The sequence below is a fragment of the Temnothorax nylanderi genome, unplaced genomic scaffold, assembly GCF_030848795.1.
Source record: "Temnothorax nylanderi isolate EJ_2023f unplaced genomic scaffold, tnyl_v1.0 TNYL_tig0041_pilon, whole genome shotgun sequence".
Lineage (NCBI taxonomy): Eukaryota > Metazoa > Arthropoda > Insecta > Hymenoptera > Formicidae > Temnothorax > Temnothorax nylanderi.
This window is the reverse complement of record NW_027249103.1, coordinates 811,419-833,939: the sequence shown is the minus strand read 5'-3', so window position 1 is coordinate 833,939 and position 22,521 is coordinate 811,419. Positions and strand designations below refer to the sequence as shown.

General features: G+C 35.7%; 2 protein-coding genes and 1 non-coding gene across 3 annotated transcripts in view; 1 reads left to right on the top strand and 2 right to left on the bottom strand.

Moving 5' to 3' along the window:
- Positions 1–18,669, bottom strand: part of LOC139771582 (cholesterol transporter ABCA5) — a 38,946-nt gene extending 20,277 nt beyond the window's left edge. The window contains exons 1-4 of the mRNA XM_071704458.1: positions 18,057–18,669; positions 8,457–8,632; positions 7,316–7,568; positions 4,760–4,878 (exon numbers count right to left, since the gene is read on the bottom strand). Of these exons, the coding sequence (XP_071560559.1) occupies positions 4,760–4,878; positions 7,316–7,550 (354 nt within the window). The 5' untranslated portion in view covers positions 7,551–7,568; positions 8,457–8,632; positions 18,057–18,669. The remainder of the gene's footprint in view (positions 1–4,759; positions 4,879–7,315; positions 7,569–8,456; positions 8,633–18,056) is intronic.
- Positions 668–3,335, top strand: LOC139771632 (tubulin polyglutamylase complex subunit 2). Its single transcript, XM_071704560.1, has 2 exons — positions 668–944; positions 1,811–3,335. Exons 1-2 carry the CDS (start codon positions 701–703, stop codon positions 2,368–2,370), a joined length of 804 nt encoding a protein of 267 aa, XP_071560661.1. The 5' UTR covers positions 668–700; the 3' UTR covers positions 2,371–3,335.
- A 3,047-nt stretch (positions 18,670–21,716) lies between the features above and the next one.
- Trnay-gua (transfer RNA tyrosine (anticodon GUA)) lies at positions 21,717–21,810 on the bottom strand. Its single transcript has 2 exons — positions 21,774–21,810; positions 21,717–21,752 (listed from the first exon to the last, which is right to left on the bottom strand). It is a non-coding gene; the product is annotated as a tRNA-Tyr (tRNA).
- Between the last annotated feature and the right edge of the window lie 711 nt (positions 21,811–22,521).

Here is a 22,521-nt window from a genome sequence, read left to right as displayed (position 1 = left end):
TTCGGCGTTGGTATCATTGGTATCAATACAATTACGTAACCCAGATCGACGTAACGTCGATTACAAAAACGTCATAATGTTCGAATGCGAGTGAATGAGATCCTTATATTTCTTCTTCGTAGGAAATGAGCAGAATAAGTGAGCCGAATAGCATAAACATACAAATGGTAATTGCTTCCATCTGTGACTTAATGCACCATTCATTTACTCGTCACGTCTTTTAACTTTTATCTGCTGCAAGGAGCGGGCATTATATAAGAGAGGTATAGTAAGAAACAGAGAATGATAAGAGGTAGAACAAAAAAAAACGAGAATAAATTTGAATTGCATAATGGTCTGAGGGGAATGTACATGGAAAAAAATATAATATATTAAAATATTAATTATTTATACAAATATAAAGTATAGCTTTGATTATTTTCTCGTTCTTTGACATAATTGTAAACACTTTGGATATAGTTGTGTGTCTATATAAAATGCTGCTAACAATATTGTAATTCTTGCCTCGATTATCCTTTACGATTTCTTTACGATTCCTCTTTCGCTCTTTTTTAATGTAAAAGTACCAATAGCTTACAAAATAGTTGGAGATTGAGAAAGATCAATAGAAATATATTTTGCAATGTTAAATCTTGAAAAGAGCAGATCAATATAAAAACGAATAAATTTGCAAAAGACGGAGGGTAAGAATTCCGAGACGATGTCGTTCTGTGTGGACATTGTCACCGAGGATTCCTTCTACGAGAATCTGACCCTCGGCGTGGTCAAGATCCTCGAGGGCTCGCCGTGCGTGAGAAATGTGCGAGTCGAGAGGCGAAACGGCTGCGAATCCGGCGCCATCACCACCTGGGAGCAACGCCATTGCTGCGCGCTTCCCGAGGACATCCGGAATTTTTACGCCTCCATCGACGGTTTCCTGCTACAGTGGAATCTTGATATAGCAGGTATTCTCGATGAATATTTTAATTTCCAGCTCAATGTAATCCTCCCGTAATCCTTTCGCTCTCATCGATTGTATTTTTTCCATTTTAATATTCATATATGCCCCGTAAAATTATATTCTATTTTTATTTTATTTTATTTTATTTATTACGTGTAATTTTATCCATTAGAAAAATTTTTCTTATATTATTAAAATAATATTCCATATAATTTTGTAAATTATAAACTTTATAAATTATCATCATCATATTACAGGTTTATTGTAAATTTGTAGATATTTATTATTCCAAGTCAGCAACATTTTAAGATATAATTTCATTTAATTAACATAATTTGTGATTTTTAAGTAAAACTGCGAATAAAAGAGTAATCCCTTTTTGTGCAAAAATGGTTATCGCCTTCGGGATTTAGGGTTCATCTGAAAACTTCCCAAGATATACATTTTACCTTTGAATGTTGGATTTCATGTTGTGATAATGTGATAAAAATCATTAATTCCTAATCACTGAAACCATTAGTTGCTGATTTCTCCTAAAGCTTGCGTGTCACGGACTCTTTTACCGCGTTCAGCATTTTGCTATCAACAATCCTAGATCTATCAAAGAATCTTTCATTCGGCAAAGTAAACAGTACACTGAGATACATTAATCAGTGTAGTCATAATTCAGTTGTCCAAATAATGAGAGATGATAATCAAAGCGGCACCGTCGAAAACACATCACGTAATCGTTTAAAAAGGCTTTTGATGTTCCAAAAGTACTTTATACTTTTCCCGGATTTTTACTCGTAGCAGTGTAGAAGACTTATTGATCTCAAACTGATGGCTTTAATTCACCGACGCTAATTCGAAAATTTCATGTCGATACAGGCGAGGAATTCTCAATAGGTCGTATGGAAATCGGCGGTCTTTCGTCGTTGAAGAGATACGTCGGCAAGGATCGGCAGGCGGGACCGTCGACGCAAGAATCGGGGGTCCAAGGGGGAAACGTCACCGCGGAGCCGCAGGATGCCATGTTTTCCGGGGACTCGCGCGACTGCAAACTCTTCGAGATCGGCCAGTGCTTTCCGGGGCCCGAAAACAGTAGGATCTATTTGGCATATCGTTCTAAACAGGAACAGAATTCGCCGAGTATTTGGCTCCATCGAGGCAGCGGCTGGTACCATCTGGCTGACAATTTTACCACGTACTTCCGCATAATGCTGGTTCATTTGGGCCTGCCACTGTGGCAGTGTTGCGTCGCCGGGTTGCCTCTGCCTACCTGGGTCGAGCAAGCGTATTTTCTGATCGGGCCCCATCTGTTGCCGTCCACCGTCGAGCCTACCGAATCTGTGTCTGTTTCATTGTGGAATAACGGACCCGTTAACGTTCTTGATCCAGCTATCTTCAAGGCCAAGGATAATAAGCAGAGAAACGCTCGCAAAAAGTGAGCTTATTTCAGTAATGATACTTGACATTTTTGACGAAAGCAGAGTTCCGCTCAAGATCAAGCTGATAATAAAGGAAATTTGTAATCTTTGCAGATTCCCAGTAGATCCTACCACAACATAGTGAAATATTCTTTCTACTACTTTGTCACTGATTGAGTATAGATTACTATAGATGAATACGTGTAATATGTGATTACGAGTATCAAACAGTGAAAAATGGGTTTTCTCGCCATGTATCTAGATATATACAATATAATAAATAACCAAACATTCTAGCAAATTGTAGATATTGGAATAGAGATTCAGAAGATGAGTGATTATTTGAGAATTGGATGCAGCTCTGCAATGCGGAACCAATTCCAAAACCTTATTTTTCTGCTAGAACGCGAAATATTAGAAATAAAATTCTGCGCCAACGTTATCACATACAATGACCGAACTATAATCTTCCTCAAATACAATTCCAATTTGTGTTATTTACTTTTTTAAAACGCATATTACAAACTTTTACGATCACTTTGCAATACAGAACTAAAAATCACGAAAATGCGCTTGGTTCCTTATTGCATAACTGCATCCAATTAAGATATAAGGAGCATTTGGAGTTTCTAGATAATTCATTAATCTATAAAAAGAAAAAATATTTAATATATTTATATATACTAAATATATCTTAGGTTCTCGGAAAATGTGTAAATATTTAATCTCAAATTTAAAAAATCGGTAATTATTTAACAACCAAGATAAAAGTCTATTCTCTCTTCTAAATAATTTATCAATTTATGACACATATGTGAAATATATATTTCAGCGATATAGATTAGCGAGTGTCCTAGACTTGACAAAAACTATTAAAAATTTTAAATTATGAAAGATAATTTTATCTAAGAATTAATATCAGACTATTATATAATATATAATAGATTAAAAATTAATATATCTTGACGAATCAAATTTCAGAGAGATTTCAGTAGATACAAAATAACTTACTTCGTGTTTGAAATCAAATATATTTATCTATGGAAAGAATCATGTTCCTATAATATGAAACTGTAATTAGCGAAATTATGCTTGAGCTATCGAATTACTTATGATTTTTAGAACTCTTCATTATTTTAATTAAGTATAATATTGATATTTGTATACATGATCATATTAATATTATATGTAATTTAATTAAATTTCCAAATTTAATTCAAGTATTTAATTTAAGTAAATTTCCGAATATGATTTATCAAATTATAATTATAACTTTTTCTTATTACGGAACGTATCTAATTTCTAATTATACTTATTAATGCAACATCTTCATATGCTCGGCGACAATAATGTAAAAAAAGCGCGAGAAATTCAACGAGATAGAGAAGCCTTTTCCCTTCTTCATCTAACCCTTGGCCCAGTTGGCACCGCGATTACGCAAAAACGCCCGATTGGCAACGTAGTTGGCGAACGCAGTCTGCGACAAGACGCAGTCGTGTCGTCGCCATTCCCGCAAACGTCCGCGTCAATCTCTTCTTTTTCGTCGTTTTACTTTCGTCGTACTCTTATATTTATACAGTTCTACGGATTACCTAATGAATGTGAAGTTAGCTATTCTCGGCGAAAATTCGACGGAGGCTCTAAATGTAAAGTTATATAACTCTTATACTGTATTGATCTTATACTATCTTATTTTTCCATATATATCTATCGTGTATTGTTAATCAAACTCAATCGAAAAAAACTCAAGATAGATTTTTTTAGCTGAGGTTTAAAAGCATCGAAAATTCAAAGAGTCAAGGAGTCAAGAAGTGAAGATAGAAATTTCATATATCATAGAAATCTTTATATATCTCAGCTATTTTTAAACAAATTCTGTTATAGACCCGTTTAGTTGGGCTAAACTATATAGATAGTTTCCCGTTGTACAATTCTCCCAGTAAACAGTGTCGGTATGTTTGGCACATTCCATGCTTCAAATGTAGAAGATAATATAAGTTGATCGAATATCAAGGTGTTTCTCACGGCGTGACAACGAGCTTTTAAGTTCGTCACTTCGATTCGATTGATTTAAATAAGCAGCTATTGCCTCCTTTCAAGAAAACCTTCAAGAATGATTTTGGCAACACATTTCTGCTCGTGATGGCACGAATATCCACTTGGCACATGTCCCAGGACTTGTTCCCCGAGACAGGTGTCGATTTTTAATTTAACCACATTTCTCCGAGGATTATCAGGTAAATGAAAATTACACCGAGTGACTAAGAGTGTTCACAGGTCTCCATTTTAAAGTTGAATTCCGAAAATAATCGATCGTGGCCCAAGAGATAATCAAGCGCCAATTGTTACCACGATGGAAACTTTTAATTGCAGTATACCAATCGGTATATCAAAATTAGATTGGACATACCATAAACGTCTTCCGCGTATCGCGTTTCTTCAGCAGGAGATTCCTCACGAGCATCGCCCGCAGTTGGGCGAAGTAAAGCGCGCACGAATTCATCCTGCGTGATGCATTCACTCTCTCGTCTGCAACAGAAACATCGACAAACTAAACGACGGCGAAATTTCAATGTTTGACGAGTAACAGGAATAAAAGCTCAAATTTTGTTGCAAATATTGTTAGCAATCCATTTTGATCTAATTCTAATTTGATTTTAAAGCATAGAAAAAGATGTTATTGCATAATACTTGCCAAGAATAAAAATGGACAAAAATGAATCGATCTTATATAATTTTAAGTGAGCATTTATTTCGAATTAAAATTTATATAATTTCAAGCTTAATTATTAATTTTTACATATCAAGTTAAGCAATTTAGATAGCATGTCATCTTGTATATGACATGATATTGTATACTAACAATAAGTATTTATTCAATATTATATGTGTGTGTTACAATCATATTGTTTTCCATTACATTATCATTATGCAACAAAATATTGAGCTTATTTACAACTCTTAATAAAGATATGAGTATAATATAATAACAGTAAAGGCCCTTGCACGATCCCAGGCAACAGGCGATAGGAAGAGGGAATAATAACAAGATTTCTGACGCGTTGGATTTCTGTTCTCTATTGTCTGTACCTGACCAATCACAGTGATTTGATTTTATATAACGCTTTTAGTGATTGATCAGGTACAGGCAATAGAGAATAGATTCCAACGCGTCGAAAATTCTGTTCCTATTCCCTGTTCCTATTGCCTGTTGCCTGGCATTGTGCAAGGGCCAAGGGCTTTAATAATCTTGTTTCCCATATGTTTTCAGTAAATTTCAATTAATTCCATTAATTTGCATTTAAAAGCTCGTTGAAAAATTAATGCATTTATGTATTAAAATTAATGTAAAGCAAATTAAACGCATATATTATTGTTCATTTTCTCTCGCGCGTGTGAGTAAACTATAAATGCGAACGACAGTTAAAAATAGAAAGCAATAAGATATATATAATCTGTCGTCTATGACGGAACGTAAACTTGCCACTTAATTAATGTTTCCACGGAGGAGCAGAATATCTCGCTCTTTCTCGCTCTAACGAGTAACGCACGGAAAACGACGAAGAGGAGAAACTAAACTCCAGATGTAGGCGTCCAACTGTAGAACAGTCGCGCTCTTCTCGATTAATTAGCTGAATTTGTTTGCACAACTGCGGGACACGTTCTCCCTCTTACATCTTCTCTGTTCGCTCTCCTCACTCGTTTGCTCTGCAGTAGATTCGCGTGGTAACAATGTAGTTGTGCCAAGCGTTCGACATTTACGTTAATTAATCGTTTGCGACAATCACATTTAAAGGCTCAATCGGATTGTGTACAAAATAATCCTTCATAGAACTTATTCTCGGTGTCTTAACACCGTTCAAGCTATGCCTGACTAAGCATAATTTTTATCGCCCTCTTGAGGGGATTTCCTTTCTCCTTTTCTTATAATTTCTTTTAATACTGCTTCTTTAAATGGCGTAGTGCAAAATAGATCAATCCACCCATTTAATCGTTCAGTGGATAAAACGAGTAGATTAATCCGAACAATCGGTAAAATGTTAATATTGTAATATACAAAACAACGTATAGAATTTTCAAATAATATGCACGCACATTTCAAATTATAGTTTTTTTTAATACATTACAATTATATGTTTTCTTTGATCAACTAACTGACTTTATTATCTCTTTTATTATTTCAGTATATATGTAATGTATAATATAATAAACATTTTGAAAAAGATAATTATAAAATATGGAATAATTATAAAGAATAAAATAATATTTGCAAATTGAGAAATAATTACTTTTTAGCTTATACCTTATATTTACTTTGTATATAACCGTTCTTACACAAGAAAAAGAGAAATAATTTACTCTTCTTAGAATCACAAATCATTTGAAAACGAGCTTTAATTTCTGGAGGAAGCGTGCGGTTGAAAGAGCAAAATTTTCTAAAGTATTTGATCTCTTGAGAGGCGGAAGGGAAAAGCCTTTCTCTCGTATAAACCCTGTTTAAATAAAACCCGCAAATACACAAAGCAGTGTAGATATCTTCTATATTAATCCTTGCAATACTGACGATTTCGATAAACGCACGGGCTACGATGCTTGGAGTCAGTTCGGACCCCGTTCTTTACCTGTTTGAGATCTTCATTTATTTCAAACAAATTTTGAATTGTTGAAAAGGTTCTATCGCACTATTAACAAATACATTTTTTTCGACATGCCTGTCATTATCGCTTCAACATAAATGAATGACACAATCGTCAAGTGCTGAGGTAGTTTTCTAGGTCTGAATAAGACTCGGCGAGAATTAAAATTTATCCTTTTAAATTTTCTTGTTTTGCGATCCATTCAATTATACAAAAATTTCTTAAAATTTATGAAAAAGAAACGGTTGATATAAATGCGAGAGTATACTCACATTAATTCTGAAGTACACCGAGTCTACGTCCAAGAAAATGACTCTACTCTGCCGTACCCTCTATTTGACTATGATTGCTGGCGTTGCTGCTGTCGGTGATTCCGGTGACGGTGCCGTTGTTGTTCCCGGTGCTGTCGTCGTTGTTACGTTGCTGGACGCTGCCTCCGTTAACGACGACAATCGATTCGCGCTGCTGGGACGTTGCCTTACCACGTGACACGACGGCGGCATCGCAGCGACGAACGGTGTGCTTGGAACCGCGTCCGCAACCATTATTGTTGCTCCTCGCCATGCTTGGCGCCGCTAACAACTGCACCGAAAACGAAGGCCAAGTCGTTACTCCTTCAATCCTATCATTTCGTAAGAAGATAATATATATAATTATTAATTTTAATATTTCTAATCCCCCTTAAAACATATAAGGAGAACCACTTCAAGATCTTATAATAATACTGTTCTTTGTGTGATATTATCTTCAATAAAAGCCTTTCGGTTTTTCTAGATTATTTTTAGGGAAACCTTAAGCTCTCTAATTTTTGAAAATACTTAATATTTAAATTATTTTTGCATTATATTAATTATATTTTATTAATTAATTATAATTATACAAATTTTTATTAAAAGATCAAGCATTCTAGGATTAAATTTCGTAACTTTATCAATATTCCATCTTTAAATAGTCATTTGTATATGAAACTAGATATATCTTATTAAAATCATATTGTAACATGTAGCCAACTGTAAATTTAATAAAACTCACAAAAATATAGATTTTAATAAAGCACGCAATAATCTATAAGAGAATGCAATAAACGAATTTGGAGATTTTCCAGCTGTTGCCAAAGAGCTTTATAGACGATAAAACCACCCGTGACAAACAATTCCTCTGATAGAATTCGTAAAACGTTGAAAGTATAGCAAAATACTTTATACCAAAAAAATTTTACCTTGTAAAATCATCTTCAATTTGTTGAGCTAACTTGTCGAAAATGTCAAAATGTCAAAATGTTGAAAAAACAAACAATGAAAATCAAAAAATGACGAATTCTGTCGCGGATTTTCATTACTAATACTATATACATACTCCGGGCACCGTTCGCAAACAATAGACCAATCTAACAGCATAATTTAATGTATTGTAAATTAATATAAAAAAAAGAGAGAGATATAAAAAGGGGAGAGAAAGAGCGAAACCTACCTCCGACCGCAACCAGGTCAAACTACCCTGCGGTCGATGAACGTGATTTAGGAACGTGCCTAGACGAAGACCAAGGGAATAAGCAGTCTGAAGTTCTTTCTCTTGATTTTCCTACGTTTTCCCATCCGATCATGTCCGCAAGAAGATCATCGCTTAGCTGCAATACGTCCTTTTACCTGCGGAGCAAGAAAAATTGTCCGATAATTGCATGAATTTTCCGATTGGTTTACGTATTGTGTAAAAAGTTTAAACATTAAATGGCATTTAAGACTGATTAACCATTCAATGTAGTAACTTGTTCGATCATATATATATATATATATATATATATATATATATACATATGTCTGTTAAAACAGAGATTTATTATGTCAGAAAAATCCTTTATTTATATTGTAGAGATTCTTAATTGACTGTACGTTGCCGTTTCTAGATATGGAAGATCGATAACATAATAAAGCGATTCCATTAGTATTCCTGTTCAAAAATTCATAAAACAGCATTCTGCTTGTTATGTTATTAGTACCAAAAGTTAATATTCGAATTTTCCAATATAAATTTTTTATAATATGCAAATTCTCTGTGTGCGCTTCATATATTTTTTTTTATATAAAATTAATTCTCGATATTATTCGAATAATTGGATTTATTTGAAATTATTCTCACCAATTTTTATGAATATTATTTTAATTAATACCTTCTACTGATAAACTATACCTAACTACCTTGTGACAGACCAGATAAAATTCGTAAATAATTTTACTAATTTTAGAAGTATATCTTTCTTTGTAAAAATTCAATATATTCAAACGTTTTTTATGTATAACATATAAGATTAATTGCCTTATATATTTAATATAATGTAATAAGATTGTCTTGCTAGTACAATCTTGTTGCACTTTATGGCGCTGCTGCTTTGATCAAATGTAACATTATTATACATATAGATCCTTAATTCCTTGCTCACCTCTTGCGGTTCTAAATACGGAAGATCAATAACATTATTAAGTGGTTCCACGTGTTCGTGACACAAATGACATCCTTACTCATTGACGCAAGAAAAATTCGTCTACATTTGATCTAGGCTTTACTAATCTTTGCTTGTGTACGTACCTATCAAAAGAATAATCCACCTATAATTCTATTTATTATTAATCGCCATTTCTTAGTACTCAATTATAATATTATTTGTAGTGCATTTTTTCTGCTTTGGATTTTATTTACAAAAAATCTCGATTTTTATAAGTATACATATATTTAGAATGTTTAATTTTCTCGGAAATAATTTAAAGTCATGAAAGTTTCGTATCTTTATCTTATACAGTATTTTTATGATAAAATAATGTAATATTGAATATCACTAATATAATAAGAGAAGAAGTAAAATTTTCTTTCGACCAACCACGCGCTTCTTTACCGCGTTTGACATGTACTCTCTCGTCACCATCTAATAAATAATAAATCTGAAATGCAAGAGGGAAACGCGAACGGACACGGAGAGTCGTCACCCCACGACGCGAGGGTTACTGCGGTAAAGATTACAGACAGGATGTCGCCAATGCGATCGCAATTGAGAGGGTGTACGCCCGTACAAAAGGGGTCCTGTGAAGTTCGATTACGTTACTTGTCCCTAGAAGCGGGAGATTTTCAGCACATAAAATATTATACGCTGAAATATAAATTGCAATTACGACAATAAATTCATTAAGATAAGCATCATAATTAAGAATATGATGAATTACGACGAGCTTAATTAAATTGAGCGTGTACGTGCGTTTCACTAAATATAAATTATACATTAATACTTAATCATGCGATTATCCTCTGTCATAGTGAATTATAACGCACTAGACTTAATTACGTTCGCTTTCACAATTTTGCTTTTTATTTATACATATGTAACGCGTATGATATAGTTGTAGTTATATTTACAAATAGAGTTAAGTGCATTATCATCATTCGAAGTCATCTCACGAATGTCTTTTATCGAATAAAATTTAGCACAACATTTCACGAAATGTTATATCTTAGCCGAGTAACGACCTCACTCGAAACGACATCCGGTAATATGTGTGTGAAATATAGACATCCCGTAGAAGGGCATGCTAATACTTTCTCACCCAAAAAAACTTTTCTCCGAATTCTTCTTCTCTTTCCGGGCGATGCCGGACACGGAACACTGTGTAGAGAATGTTCCATTTGTAACTATCGCTCCACTTAGAGAAAAAAAAGTAGTATTGAGACAACCGGAGAATGGAAGAGAATTAAATAGTACTACAATTATATATTATAAAGTTGCAGTAAGAAAAATGAATACGTAGTATGGAATTAAGGAAATATAGTAGTGTTAATTACTTGTAGCAATTGATATAGGAATTATGGTAGAGCATAAGCAAATAGTAATATAAAATGGTCTTATTACTGGAAAGTATATTAGTGATACAAAAAATACCTATATTATATTGTACAATAATGACATAATAACTGATTTCAGGGAAATGTCTAATTATAAGTCGAAAAAATATTAATTGCCATTATATGAAGCTTGTTACATAAAGATACAAGTGTAATATTACATTTATTCAGCTATTTCATCGTTAATAGTTACATACAACTAATGAAATAATTTTAACATCCAACGTCACATTTGTTGCCGCATTTGTTGACTGCATTCTGATAGTTCTCAGTACCCACTTTTGTGTCCCCCTGACTTTATAAAATTAATTGAGGGGTACTTAAATTTCAGAGTCGTCATACTACAGTTGCCGGAAGTACTTTGTTCTCTCTATACGTTATTCCTGAAGCAAACTGGCGTGAATTTCACTTCGTAAAGTAAAATACGAGGGAGAGAGAACGCGGCAGACATAGAGCGACTGAAGTGTGGGTTCTACGATTTCGCGATCAATCGCGTTCCGCGGATTTTCTGCTGGCGACAGGATCACTCGCTTATCTCACTTTGATCCCATGCTTTAATCCTTTCCGCGAATGTCCGCTATCATCATCGAGACTCCTTCTAACCAACGGCACTACGGTTATATACCTGCCCGTGCCCTTCCACCGCCTCTTTTGACATCAAATGCTTCGGCATTTAATGCGTCCCGCCGCGTTTGAAGAGCGCTACTTGGCCGTCGATTCGTCTAGACAACGAACTCTCGTCCTTTTGACAGATCAAAAGAATATCGGTGGAGATGATGACGTTGGTTCCGCCGTTACGCCACGCGACCTCGAAGAACGGATCGTTTAATCGCACCCTTGAGCCCCTTAATCTCCCTTATTCTCCCTACGTCGATATCCAACGAGCTGCCTCGTGTACCTACTTAATAGTTTCGGCATCGGGTGTTAACTTATTTTAATAGAGGAGAAAACTGTCTTTCAATTAACATCTTTATATTACTAAATATTTTACGAACTAATTGTTTGAGGATTTTTTAATAAAACAGTTTCAAAAGCTAATTTTTATGCTAATATTGTTTCTCGTATATATTTTCTTCTTCATATATTGCTTCTCATATATTGCTTCGTATATTGCTTCTCATATTTATATTTATATTTTAATCTAAATGTTAAATAGCTCGTAATATTAGAATATATTGCTTCTTTCATATGTTTCTTCATAAATTGCTTTTCACACATTTTAAAATAAATGTTAAATAAATAGACAGCAAAAAATATTTCGTGAATAAATAAATTTTACTTTCTCTCTTTGTTGAACTTTACCGTCTATTTGTAATTTTCTTAAAAAACATTCTTCAAGAACGATGGAAAATATTATATATTTCACGAAATAATGTCTTTTCGAGCTAAAATCAAATCTGACCTAGTTTTTGCTTAAGTTGTCAGGATGCCATAATTCGATTGTTAAATGACAACGACCCATCTTTTTGTCGCAACAAATTAAAAGTAAAGTAGTAAGTAAAAAACCGTGTCACTTCAATTTATATTTATAAGCGCGGCAGAGCAGGATAACTGCCTCCTTTATCTTTTAAATTAAAAGAGATATGTCATATTCAATATAACTTAAATATATTTTTTGTTCAAATTGATGCGTACAGTAATTCGCGAAAGTTAATTCGCTTGAAAAATAGAAAGTGTAATAATTTTTGGATGAAATGACTCGCTCCACCAATTTGTCTCTGATTAACATAAATGACACGAGTAATTATGTCTTATAGTTATGAAAAAGTCAGAACAATAATGTGATAAGTGAAGTCTCGACGTTAAAATTTCGCGAACCTACAGACGTTTTTCCAATTAGTAATTAAGGTTAAATGCAACTTTTACGAAACTCATTTAAACGATAAAAATACATTATATCAAGAGTGTTATGATAATATATGTAGTAGCAGTTTTTAAAACAAAATAATGTTGCATTCTTCAATTTCTTAAAAAAATATATAGTAACACGTGTTTATTTTACAATAATAATTTTACGATATATAAAAAGCATTAATGTTGTTAGTATATCATTATTAATGGCAATGCCGTTATAAAGCATAAAATTGCAAAATCAATCATCTCCGGATGTACGTCGCCGAGCAAATCTGGCATCTAGATATTGTAAATGATCCCGAAATGTCAAAAGATATGCTAATAGATTATTAAATACAGCGTAGCACGATATACGTAACAGTGTCCCGCGTGATATTCACATCCCAGATATTATCTATACGTATACTCTTATCCACGAAATGACGAATGGTTATTGTATTATACACTTCGCTGGCAAGCAGGCGACCTGATTCCAGCCAGCAACTTGGGGAAACTCAACCAAATCCGTTTTCCCGTTTGTCCGCCCAAGTTGGAGAACAACATGGCGAGTTTCGATTCGCCTCGTATCCTACCCGAAGATTCGCGTTCGTCCACGTATATATCACCCATTATCTACCATCACTCCATTTGATCTGCGCTATGGAGGATCCTGTCAAAGACTCCTGAACGCTTATCGACAAGTCATCGTAGGACCCTTAATCGAAGCATTGAATTATCCCAAGACGATTCGGCTAATCTTGAAAATAGCCAAACTTTGTACAAAATAATTAATTAAGAAATCACGGAGGATTAATTTATATTTTGGTATTAAATGTCGGAGTAATAGGACACAATTTAACTAACGTCGCGAAAAAGATCGAAACAATACGAAAGAAATAATTCCATTTCAAACGAAATATGGAAAAGTTTGAAGGTAATGTGAAAGAAATACTAGGAAAAGTGATCAATCAATACATTTCATATCCTTATTTGTTACGTCATTTATCGATATTTACTCGTATATATACCATTGAATTAATGTGGCTTAATTAACTTAAGGACAAAGGCGAATTCATCATTTCAGTAATGTCAAACCCCTTTATCGAATTACGATGACTCATCATTAATAACAGCCCTCACAAAGTGACATGAACTTGTAAATATTTAAACAGTCTCAAATTATGAATATTTTATTAGTGATCATTTAATTTCACTGATCACGTCTTGTACGATAATTCATTATGTACTACCTATTCGTATGACGGCAGCGTACTTTACGAAGAAATGATAAACAGAGAGAAAAGTAAAGAAGGAGAGAGAGAGAGAGGAGGATAGAGCAACTACGAACAACCGCAGCAGTCGGGGTCTATCGACCGGCGAGGATCAGAGAACGGAAAAGGGTCAGAGGCGTGTAGGAGAAAGGACGGCGAGGAGTTTCGTACCCAAATACCACGGTGATAGTGGATGTACCGATGCGCGATCGATTTTTTCCGACCTCGTGATCGCGGTTCGTTAGGCCCGATTCATAGTGGATGCCTCTCGCGATGAATAACGAGAAACAAGAAGGAAGGAGAACGAAGGATGACAGCGAGAAAAACAAAAATAGAGAGAGGGAAGAGCGGCGTGGTTTTCACGGAAATCCCCAATAGTTTGGAACATTTTATATAAATGCTTCGTATGTTCACGTTAATAGCAAACTGAAAAAGAAAATTAAGATATAGGTAGAAAGTACAATAAAAAAATGTACACGCGAAAAATTTAAACATGAAAACTGCGTGTATAAAATTATTCAGATGTATAAAATTACCCAATTATCCCCCAAGATGCAATGACAGTTGAAATAAATATAAAATATTAATAAAATATAGAAACTACTTGCCCATAAAATTGATCAGTTACCAACGCAATATTCAATTTAATTTCGTAATGCTTGTGTGGAGGAGTTTCGACAAAAGTCATTTGTTGATGCCGATGTATGTTGTGCTATTGAACATTTCACAAAAGCGTTATTTTCTTTTCTATTATTTACCTATCATTATAAAATTGCTTTACCCGGTTCCTTTATTGCTTTAATATCAAGACATGTGTCTCGCAACATATTCTATAATAAAATAAGATGTTAGATAAAAATTTAATAAAACATTGGATGGAAAATTGTTTCTATTACCCTCTCTAAGAAATTACTTTTATTTGCTTTCCACATTGCTGCGGGCATCCAAACATATCGTGCAATTGCTGAACATTTGCGGTACAATCTAATGCCATAAAAAAACTTCAAATTCTTAATGATCAGTTTATTCGTACGACGTAATCTTTGCAGAGATTAAAATAATCTCTCACTGTTTTAAATAAACTTAGAAATCCGAAGGAAGATTCGATTCAAAGGATTAAAAGCAAACTAATCGCGTAATCACGTCGAGCGGACTTGAAATCGGGCTGTGAGAAGTTGAGTTGACGGCGGCGGCGACTATTTTTGTTCGCGAACGAAAGCGACATTCCTATTATACATTTCCGCGAGTCTCAATGATTACTCAGTCATAGGTACCGCAGAATGCTCGAATGGTGCAACAACCGAGACATGTGCGCGCGAAAGATGAGTCGACGAGATATTCCCGTGTCAGTTCGCTTCTTTCAACTCACGGCCGTTTGATAGTTGTTTCGCAGAAAGTGGTATTGATCTCCTAAGATCAAATTTCTTTCTTTTTTTTTTAGATTGGAACTACGTCGTACAAATTGTTCACAGCCTCGGTGAATTGTGAGTAACTGAAGTGAAAAAATTAATTGTGAGTAATTGATATGAGAAAAATGAGAAATACGATCCAAATCTGCATAAATAGTATGGATTTAATTAATCTCGTTCGGGGAAATAAACTCTTGGTGGAATTGACTCGACACTTCCAAAATCGGCCTATATTTGAGTTATGCGTAAATTCCAATAGTGATACAACGTGAGCTGAGTAATAAAGACAAACAGGACATTATCGAGAAATGTGAAATAAAGATTACTGGAATACAGTCGGTATTAGTGGAATACAGTTAGTTTTTCACAATTTTTTAGTCTATTCGCAATTTTCCGAAACTACTGATCATCCTATTATGCAATCAGGGAATTTTATATGGTTTGCATCACATCTATGTGTATCAGAGTTCTGTATGTGGGAGTCAATCTTTATTTGCTTTTCTCAGTGAGATGATTTCATATCATCAAGCAAGTGTAATCAAAAACATCAAATAAATTGCAATTCTCGAAAAATCCTCTTCCGGTTAATTTCGAGTGTGTGGACACTATGTAAACACTATGTTATCACTGATAAATCACTCTCGGATAAGGCTTCTAGCATCACCTGAATGATGAATCCTTCTTTCTCAAATAGGTAGTATATCAATTTAACGATACGTATGAGTAAGCATAGCAATAGATACGTGACAGATAAGAGCTAAAAAAAAGTTCAAGTGTCGCGGTCACCACTTTTAGAACTATCGAATATTTTTATATTTTTAAGAACATATCATTTTTATTTCGAAAAACAGAACTAATTTTAACTCTCATTCGTGACAATTATTTATGAATTTATGTCATAACTCAAAGGCAGTTTTTGTGTGGAGAGATTGCGAAATCATAGAATAAAGCTACCTATCTTTATGTTTTTTTTCTCATCACTGGAAACAAATATATTCAAATTACCTTTTTTTATTCCTTTTCTCATATAATTAGTTACACTTTGATCGATACTCTTCTTTAAATAAGCTTTTTTTGAATTATAATTTTAAAAAAGTTTCATTGCCACTCTGATTGCTTATAATTTTCATAAAATTATAATTTTTTCAAACCATCACTGATCAATTTATTTCATTGTTTATTCATTATTTTTAGAAAATAACGTTTATAAGCTTTTATATCCTTTTCAATTTGTTTCCTCCTTCACTCAATACTTAATACCCAATAAAAAAGTCTTCAGGAAGGATCCTTTGCGTGAATTGATGTCACACTCCGATATCACCTTCCCACCTTCACACAGATAACAGTATAAATGTACATATACGAATCCATCGTGTGTTTTCGCGAAAATGACACGGAAAAGCTCGATGTCGCTTGTGACGATCCCGTTGGGAAATATACCAATTTAGGATAGGTTTATGACGGCGTGAGCGGCTTATTCAATGTAAAAATCATTCCGGATAAATTTCCATCAAACTTTAAATATATGAAATAAGTTAATTCTACCTAGCTGCAATGGTGTTGCAGTTCCATCAATAACAAATGTTAAATCAAACGTGATAAATAAAGCAACTGTTAAGACTTGGGGAATGATTGACTTGTGTTTATTTTGACATGTGCAGGATTTCAGCCGTTATTCTTCAGCTTCTGCGCTACGAAACCGAACTTACCCGCGACGATCGTGTCCGACTTTAGTTTACCGCAAACATAGTTTGCGAGGCGCGGTTGTGGAGTTGGTCGAAGTGATTGTAGCGCAATAGTGGATGGCGCATGGTGCATCATAACTACTTGCACTCGCCCTCCCCGAGGAATATACAATTTCAGTTTTGGGACGCTTGACGCCGACTCCGTCGGAGAGTCGGACGTCAGCGGGATGGTGCGACATTTCATCATGCACTCTCTACACACCCCCGCTGTAATCAGTCGACTCCCGGGGGGGAGGGATGAGGGATGGCGGAGAACGAATAAGAGTCCAACGTCTCTCTCTCTCACCCCGCGACTTATTCGCTCTCCCTGCGGGTGCATGGGAAGATTCGACAGCCGAAAGTCGCCGGAGTCTTCAATTCCGGAACAGGAATCATCTCGAGGCGGAGAGCGAGGGATCCATCTCCTCCCCGATTCACCTTGCCCGCGAGTCACTCTCAACCCGCTCGACCCGTTCTCGAAGTCACCCCCGAACTCACACACCCACATACAGACACAAACGTATACTTATATAAATATATATATATGTATACACACATACACACGGTCATGCATACATGCACACATCGTTATACCCACGCATACGATGCGCCCCTGCCCCCGTTACCGCTCGCCCCTCGGCTCTCCTCGCCCCCTCGCCCCTCGCGAAAATCGATCCGCTACCGGCCTGGACAGCGGCAGTCCACGTCGGACGGCTCGGAACCTGCACCCTCTCCTCGACGAGCGTGAACGGGGGGCAGGCTAGCTGCAGAGACACCCTCGACACATGCAATCGATCCCCAATCAACGGCCATTACGTGACGGAGAACCGGGGGCGGCTGGTCACCGGCGCGGCGCGGAGCGGAGCGGCGACCCGTGATCTCGCCGTGCCCGCGATGTAGCCACGAGGTGTGGTGTGTGCACGCCCGGAGTAATCCTCTCCTGCTTACCTGGCCATCCGGCGCGCGCGCGACTGCCCGGCCGTCGTCGCTCGTCCTCGCGATCGCGCTCCATTGCGGTTCACCACCGCGGTTCACGGCGCCAGGGCGGCATCGAGGCGACGATCACCCACTTCTCCTGAGTCCTAGGTCCCCCCCTCCCCCGCTCTTCTGGCTTTCTTCAACAAGGATCGTCACTCACTCGATTCGTCAGAGTCGCGCGACACCGCGGATCGGTCTTACGGTTTCCCTGGCGCTCGATCCCTCGCAAGTCTGGCAACCCCCCGTCGACTCCGACTCCGGTCGCGCCTTCGCTCGAGATTCGCGCGGCTCGGTCGCGCTTTCGTGGAGCCCAGCGGATCTGTGCCGCACCACCACCACCGCTCTATCGCGTTTCCGCTCGATCTCCGTTCCGACGGTTCCGACCTCCCGAACGAATTTTTCCGCTGACTCGGGATCCGATCTCGCGTCGCGACTCGCGGCTACTCTCCTCTGCTCTTCGCCGCCCTTTCGAGAGAGAGTCGTGTCGCGAACTACTCTCCGGAATATAGGATCCGGACTGACGGGTGCGCGCGTGAGCCCGTTGCGACCGGCGGCATCAGACTGCGCGACTTGCGTGAGAGAGCGCCGGACGGCGGACGCCGCGGCGCGGCGCGGATAAGTTCACGGCTCTCCTCGCCGCGCACCGTCAACCCCCGTCGCCCCTACCCTCTACAGTCTCTACGCTACTCTACAGCACCGCGCCGGCCGCCGCGGTTTCTCTCGCTCGCTCGCTCTTTCCCGCCTCCAGCCCCTCGCCGGTGACCACGTCCACGTCCTCGCACTCGCCCTCTACCACCACCGTCCTTGGCTCGCACAAGCGCACTGCTTGATGACACGCCACGATTGCGCGCGCCACCGCCGCCGCCAGGGGATAATCATGCTCACGATAGTATCGGGGTATAACCGGGATTTGATACTAAAAAAAGATAGCGATGTGTGAGAGTATATAAATGTGTATATATGTAATACTTAATAATGAGTCATAAATTCGTCGTTTTGACCTGTCTCGAAATCGGAATAACTCATGAAATTGAGTGTTTCCAAGTAGAGGCTGATATATACACCTGTTCCTGTGAGAGATTTACGCGCAAAAGTTACGTGGAACATGGCGCATTTGAAAGTTTTATATCTTTCTGAAATCTTTTTCTGGAAATTGCCGTCGTATATTTTGTATCTGTATTCCAATTTGTATATTCTTCTTTAAACATACGGCATATGCAGTGTGGCATTATTCTATGTTGATATTTCACAATTTTATTTTATTTTTTATATTATATAGCTGGATATCGAATTTGAAGACGAAGATTCAAGAATATAAATGCACACATAAAAGTAACAAGAGAAACGTAAAATTATTTATAATTTATTTGTACTTACATATAAGTAAAATTGTATGTATCTATAATATATATATATATAAATTTTTATTTACAAATTAAAAAATTTGTAAATCTCTCTCTCTCTCTTTCTCTCTCTCTCTCTCACTCAATCACATCTCACTCTTCCTCTTTTCAAACAAAATATTCTTCTACACATTATTATGACAAAACAAATAAAACAGGAATAAACATAACAGTATTTCACATAAACAGTAGTCAATGTTTATTACAATAATTCTAGTATAATTTTACTGAAAAGTCAATATTTGTCAACGTTAATTAAATGTGTTAATCACGCTTAATCACCGATGATGACTATCGGTTTTGCAATGTAGAGAACGCAGTTGAAAAACATTACGTTCGAATCCTGTGTTCGGTCATAATTATATCCTAATTGATCTCGCGTGATAAAATCTTTGCACGTACGTCATTGATGGTTGCTTTCGCGGATAAGTTCCACTGCGACGTATCGTTGACGTAGCGTTTCCATCCCCCATGCCGCCACCCCCGAATCGGACGTCAGGAGGGTGGCAGCACGTGTTTATCTCATCGGGCTGCTATTCACGTCGCGAACAACGCAGACGCCCTGTCCACTGTCCTTTATGCGGTATCGTTGCTGCATTCTAGGATTAAACAGAATTTAAAAAGAAGGTATGTTTAATCATTAATCCTATGATTAAAACCGATTGTTAACCCGGGCACGATCACCCGGAGTAATTTTTACATTCCCACGTCGAAAAAAATTGAAGCTCACGTCACAGTAATTTTAATGCGCTTTTTTCGTTTTTGAAGTAATTGTTGGTTTCTCTTTATTTTTTTCATAAAAATCTATATACATACTGTCCTCAAAAATTAATACATTACAGAACAATAAAGAATATATAATATATAATTATATGACAATGACTTGTAATTGGGATGTAAAAATCACTCCAGGTGACCATTTATGCAAAGAAAACCCAAGTTGATCCTATAATCAACTCTTCTACTTTTTTACAATTTTTTCGTAAAACACTTGAATTTATAAACAATTCAGCAAAAGTTTTTATGATATGCTATAGTGATAAATATAATATGATACTCTAATCTAATCTAAAAAAACATAAAACGACTATAATGTATGTACTTCCGCGTTCTGAAATAATTTTACTATCTTTCTAATGTAGAAAAATTAATAGAATATATAGTAAAGTTGACTCGTTTCTTTACGAGTTTTATATATGGAAAATTTTATTAATTTTTAGAAAAATACAATAAATTGGTTAAGTAATAAATTATTGTGTTAACTATAATAGAATAAAAATTAAAAGTTAGTGAAGTAACTTGCGTAACGAGATGCGTTCGCAAACGACTTGCATCGACTTTATAACTCTCACGGCACTTGAGACTAGGTTAAACTTATGCGAGAATGAATTTAAAAGTCTCGTCAATTTACACGAGACACCAACAATATTTAGGCGCGGTCTCACGTTGGAGCTAATTCACTTCTCTGATTAGACAAAAAGGGGCGGCGCGCCCTCGCAGGGTTTCGATTCCCGAAATAGATAAATGGAAAAGCATCATCAAATGTATATGACGCAGAATCAATAGCACGCCAAATAATACGACGAGAAAATCAGAGAGGCTTGATTTATTTATAGAAAACAAACTATTATATCGAGATAAGTGGTAGATTTTTTTCCTTCATTTCTTTCCACTTTCTTTAGTTCAATAAAAAAGATAAGTGATAAGTGAAGATAAGTTCTATATTTTCTGTATTGACAAGTCGTCAGTACCAGATGATAATTTAATTCTGTTCTTACTATCTATATTTTCTAGATTCTTTTTAGATGTAGAAAGTATATAAATAAATAATATATTAAATAATAAGAAATTAATATGAAATAACAAGATAAGAAATTAAATTTAATGTGATCTATATATAAATACATATAGAACACAGTAGAACCCGTGTAATAAATAAAAAATATTATTATAAATTATTTAATAAAGATAAATTAAAATTAATTAAAAAATATTGTATAATTCATTTACAATACATTATGATCCATCTCGATGGTTATAAAAATCCATACAACAGCATAAATGTACTCTCTTTTATAGAAATTATAATATGTGACACACCACTTCGTAAATAATATTTCAATAATTTTTGAAAATAAAGGGAAATACTTAAATTGTATTTTAAGAAAAATTATCTTAATAAAGTCTATTTTAATAATAACAATTAAAAAAAAGTATTAAAAAAATCTCCTTCGAGCCGGATTTGAACCAGCGACCTATGGATATCTGCGAATAATCATTCCAACTACAGTCCACCGCTCTACCAACTGAGCTATCGAAGGTTCTTGTTGAGTCTCGCCAACAAATTGGTCATATCGTAGAGCTTAAACGACATTGCTAACCCAAAATGTTTTAGCAGTAAAATATTTTTGCCCAAGACAAAGAGCAACTTATCAAATAATTGTATTACAATACCGGATCTCATATTCATTATTCTGTCATAAATATGTTAGTAAATATCTCAAAAACAATTATTTTTTAACAAATATTTTTAAATCGTTGCTAAGATATTTAAATTTGCATAAATTATTTTATAAAAATTTATATAAATGTTTAGTTATACATTTTTATGAAGAGAAAATAATTGTAAAGAATATTAGTTCTTCCTCTGTCAAGAAATAATAAATTATTGTTCCAGAAATTATGTTACCGTTATTCTCAATAAGAGGATTAAAAGTTATTTGCCATTGGTGGCGATCAAATGCCGCCCACACATTTTACAGTCAATAAATCGTCAATGTATAATATCGATAATTTTATGTAATAAATGAATCGTGACGACATTTTACTGTAAAGAATTCGGTTAGAATGGTTTAAGGGCTATTAAGTAACTTATAATTATGTTTCGGGAACCCTCGACCTTTCTTGATAATGTCATAGCATTCGACAATGCCCTTCCTTTGAACCTTCATCATCACTTATTCATTTTGCTTCCTATATACCATTATTCGAGAAAATGTCTCGAGGTCGTTCACTTCATTACAATACGTGAA

Coding starts and splice junctions, on each gene's coding strand:
- LOC139771632 (XM_071704560.1), top strand. CDS start 701: ATGTCGTTCTGTGTGGACATTGTCACCGAGGATTCCTTCTACGAGAAT. Junction 945..1,810: donor GTGGAATCTTGATATAGCAG/GTATTCTCGATG, acceptor ATGTCGATACAG/GCGAGGAATTCTCAATAGGT.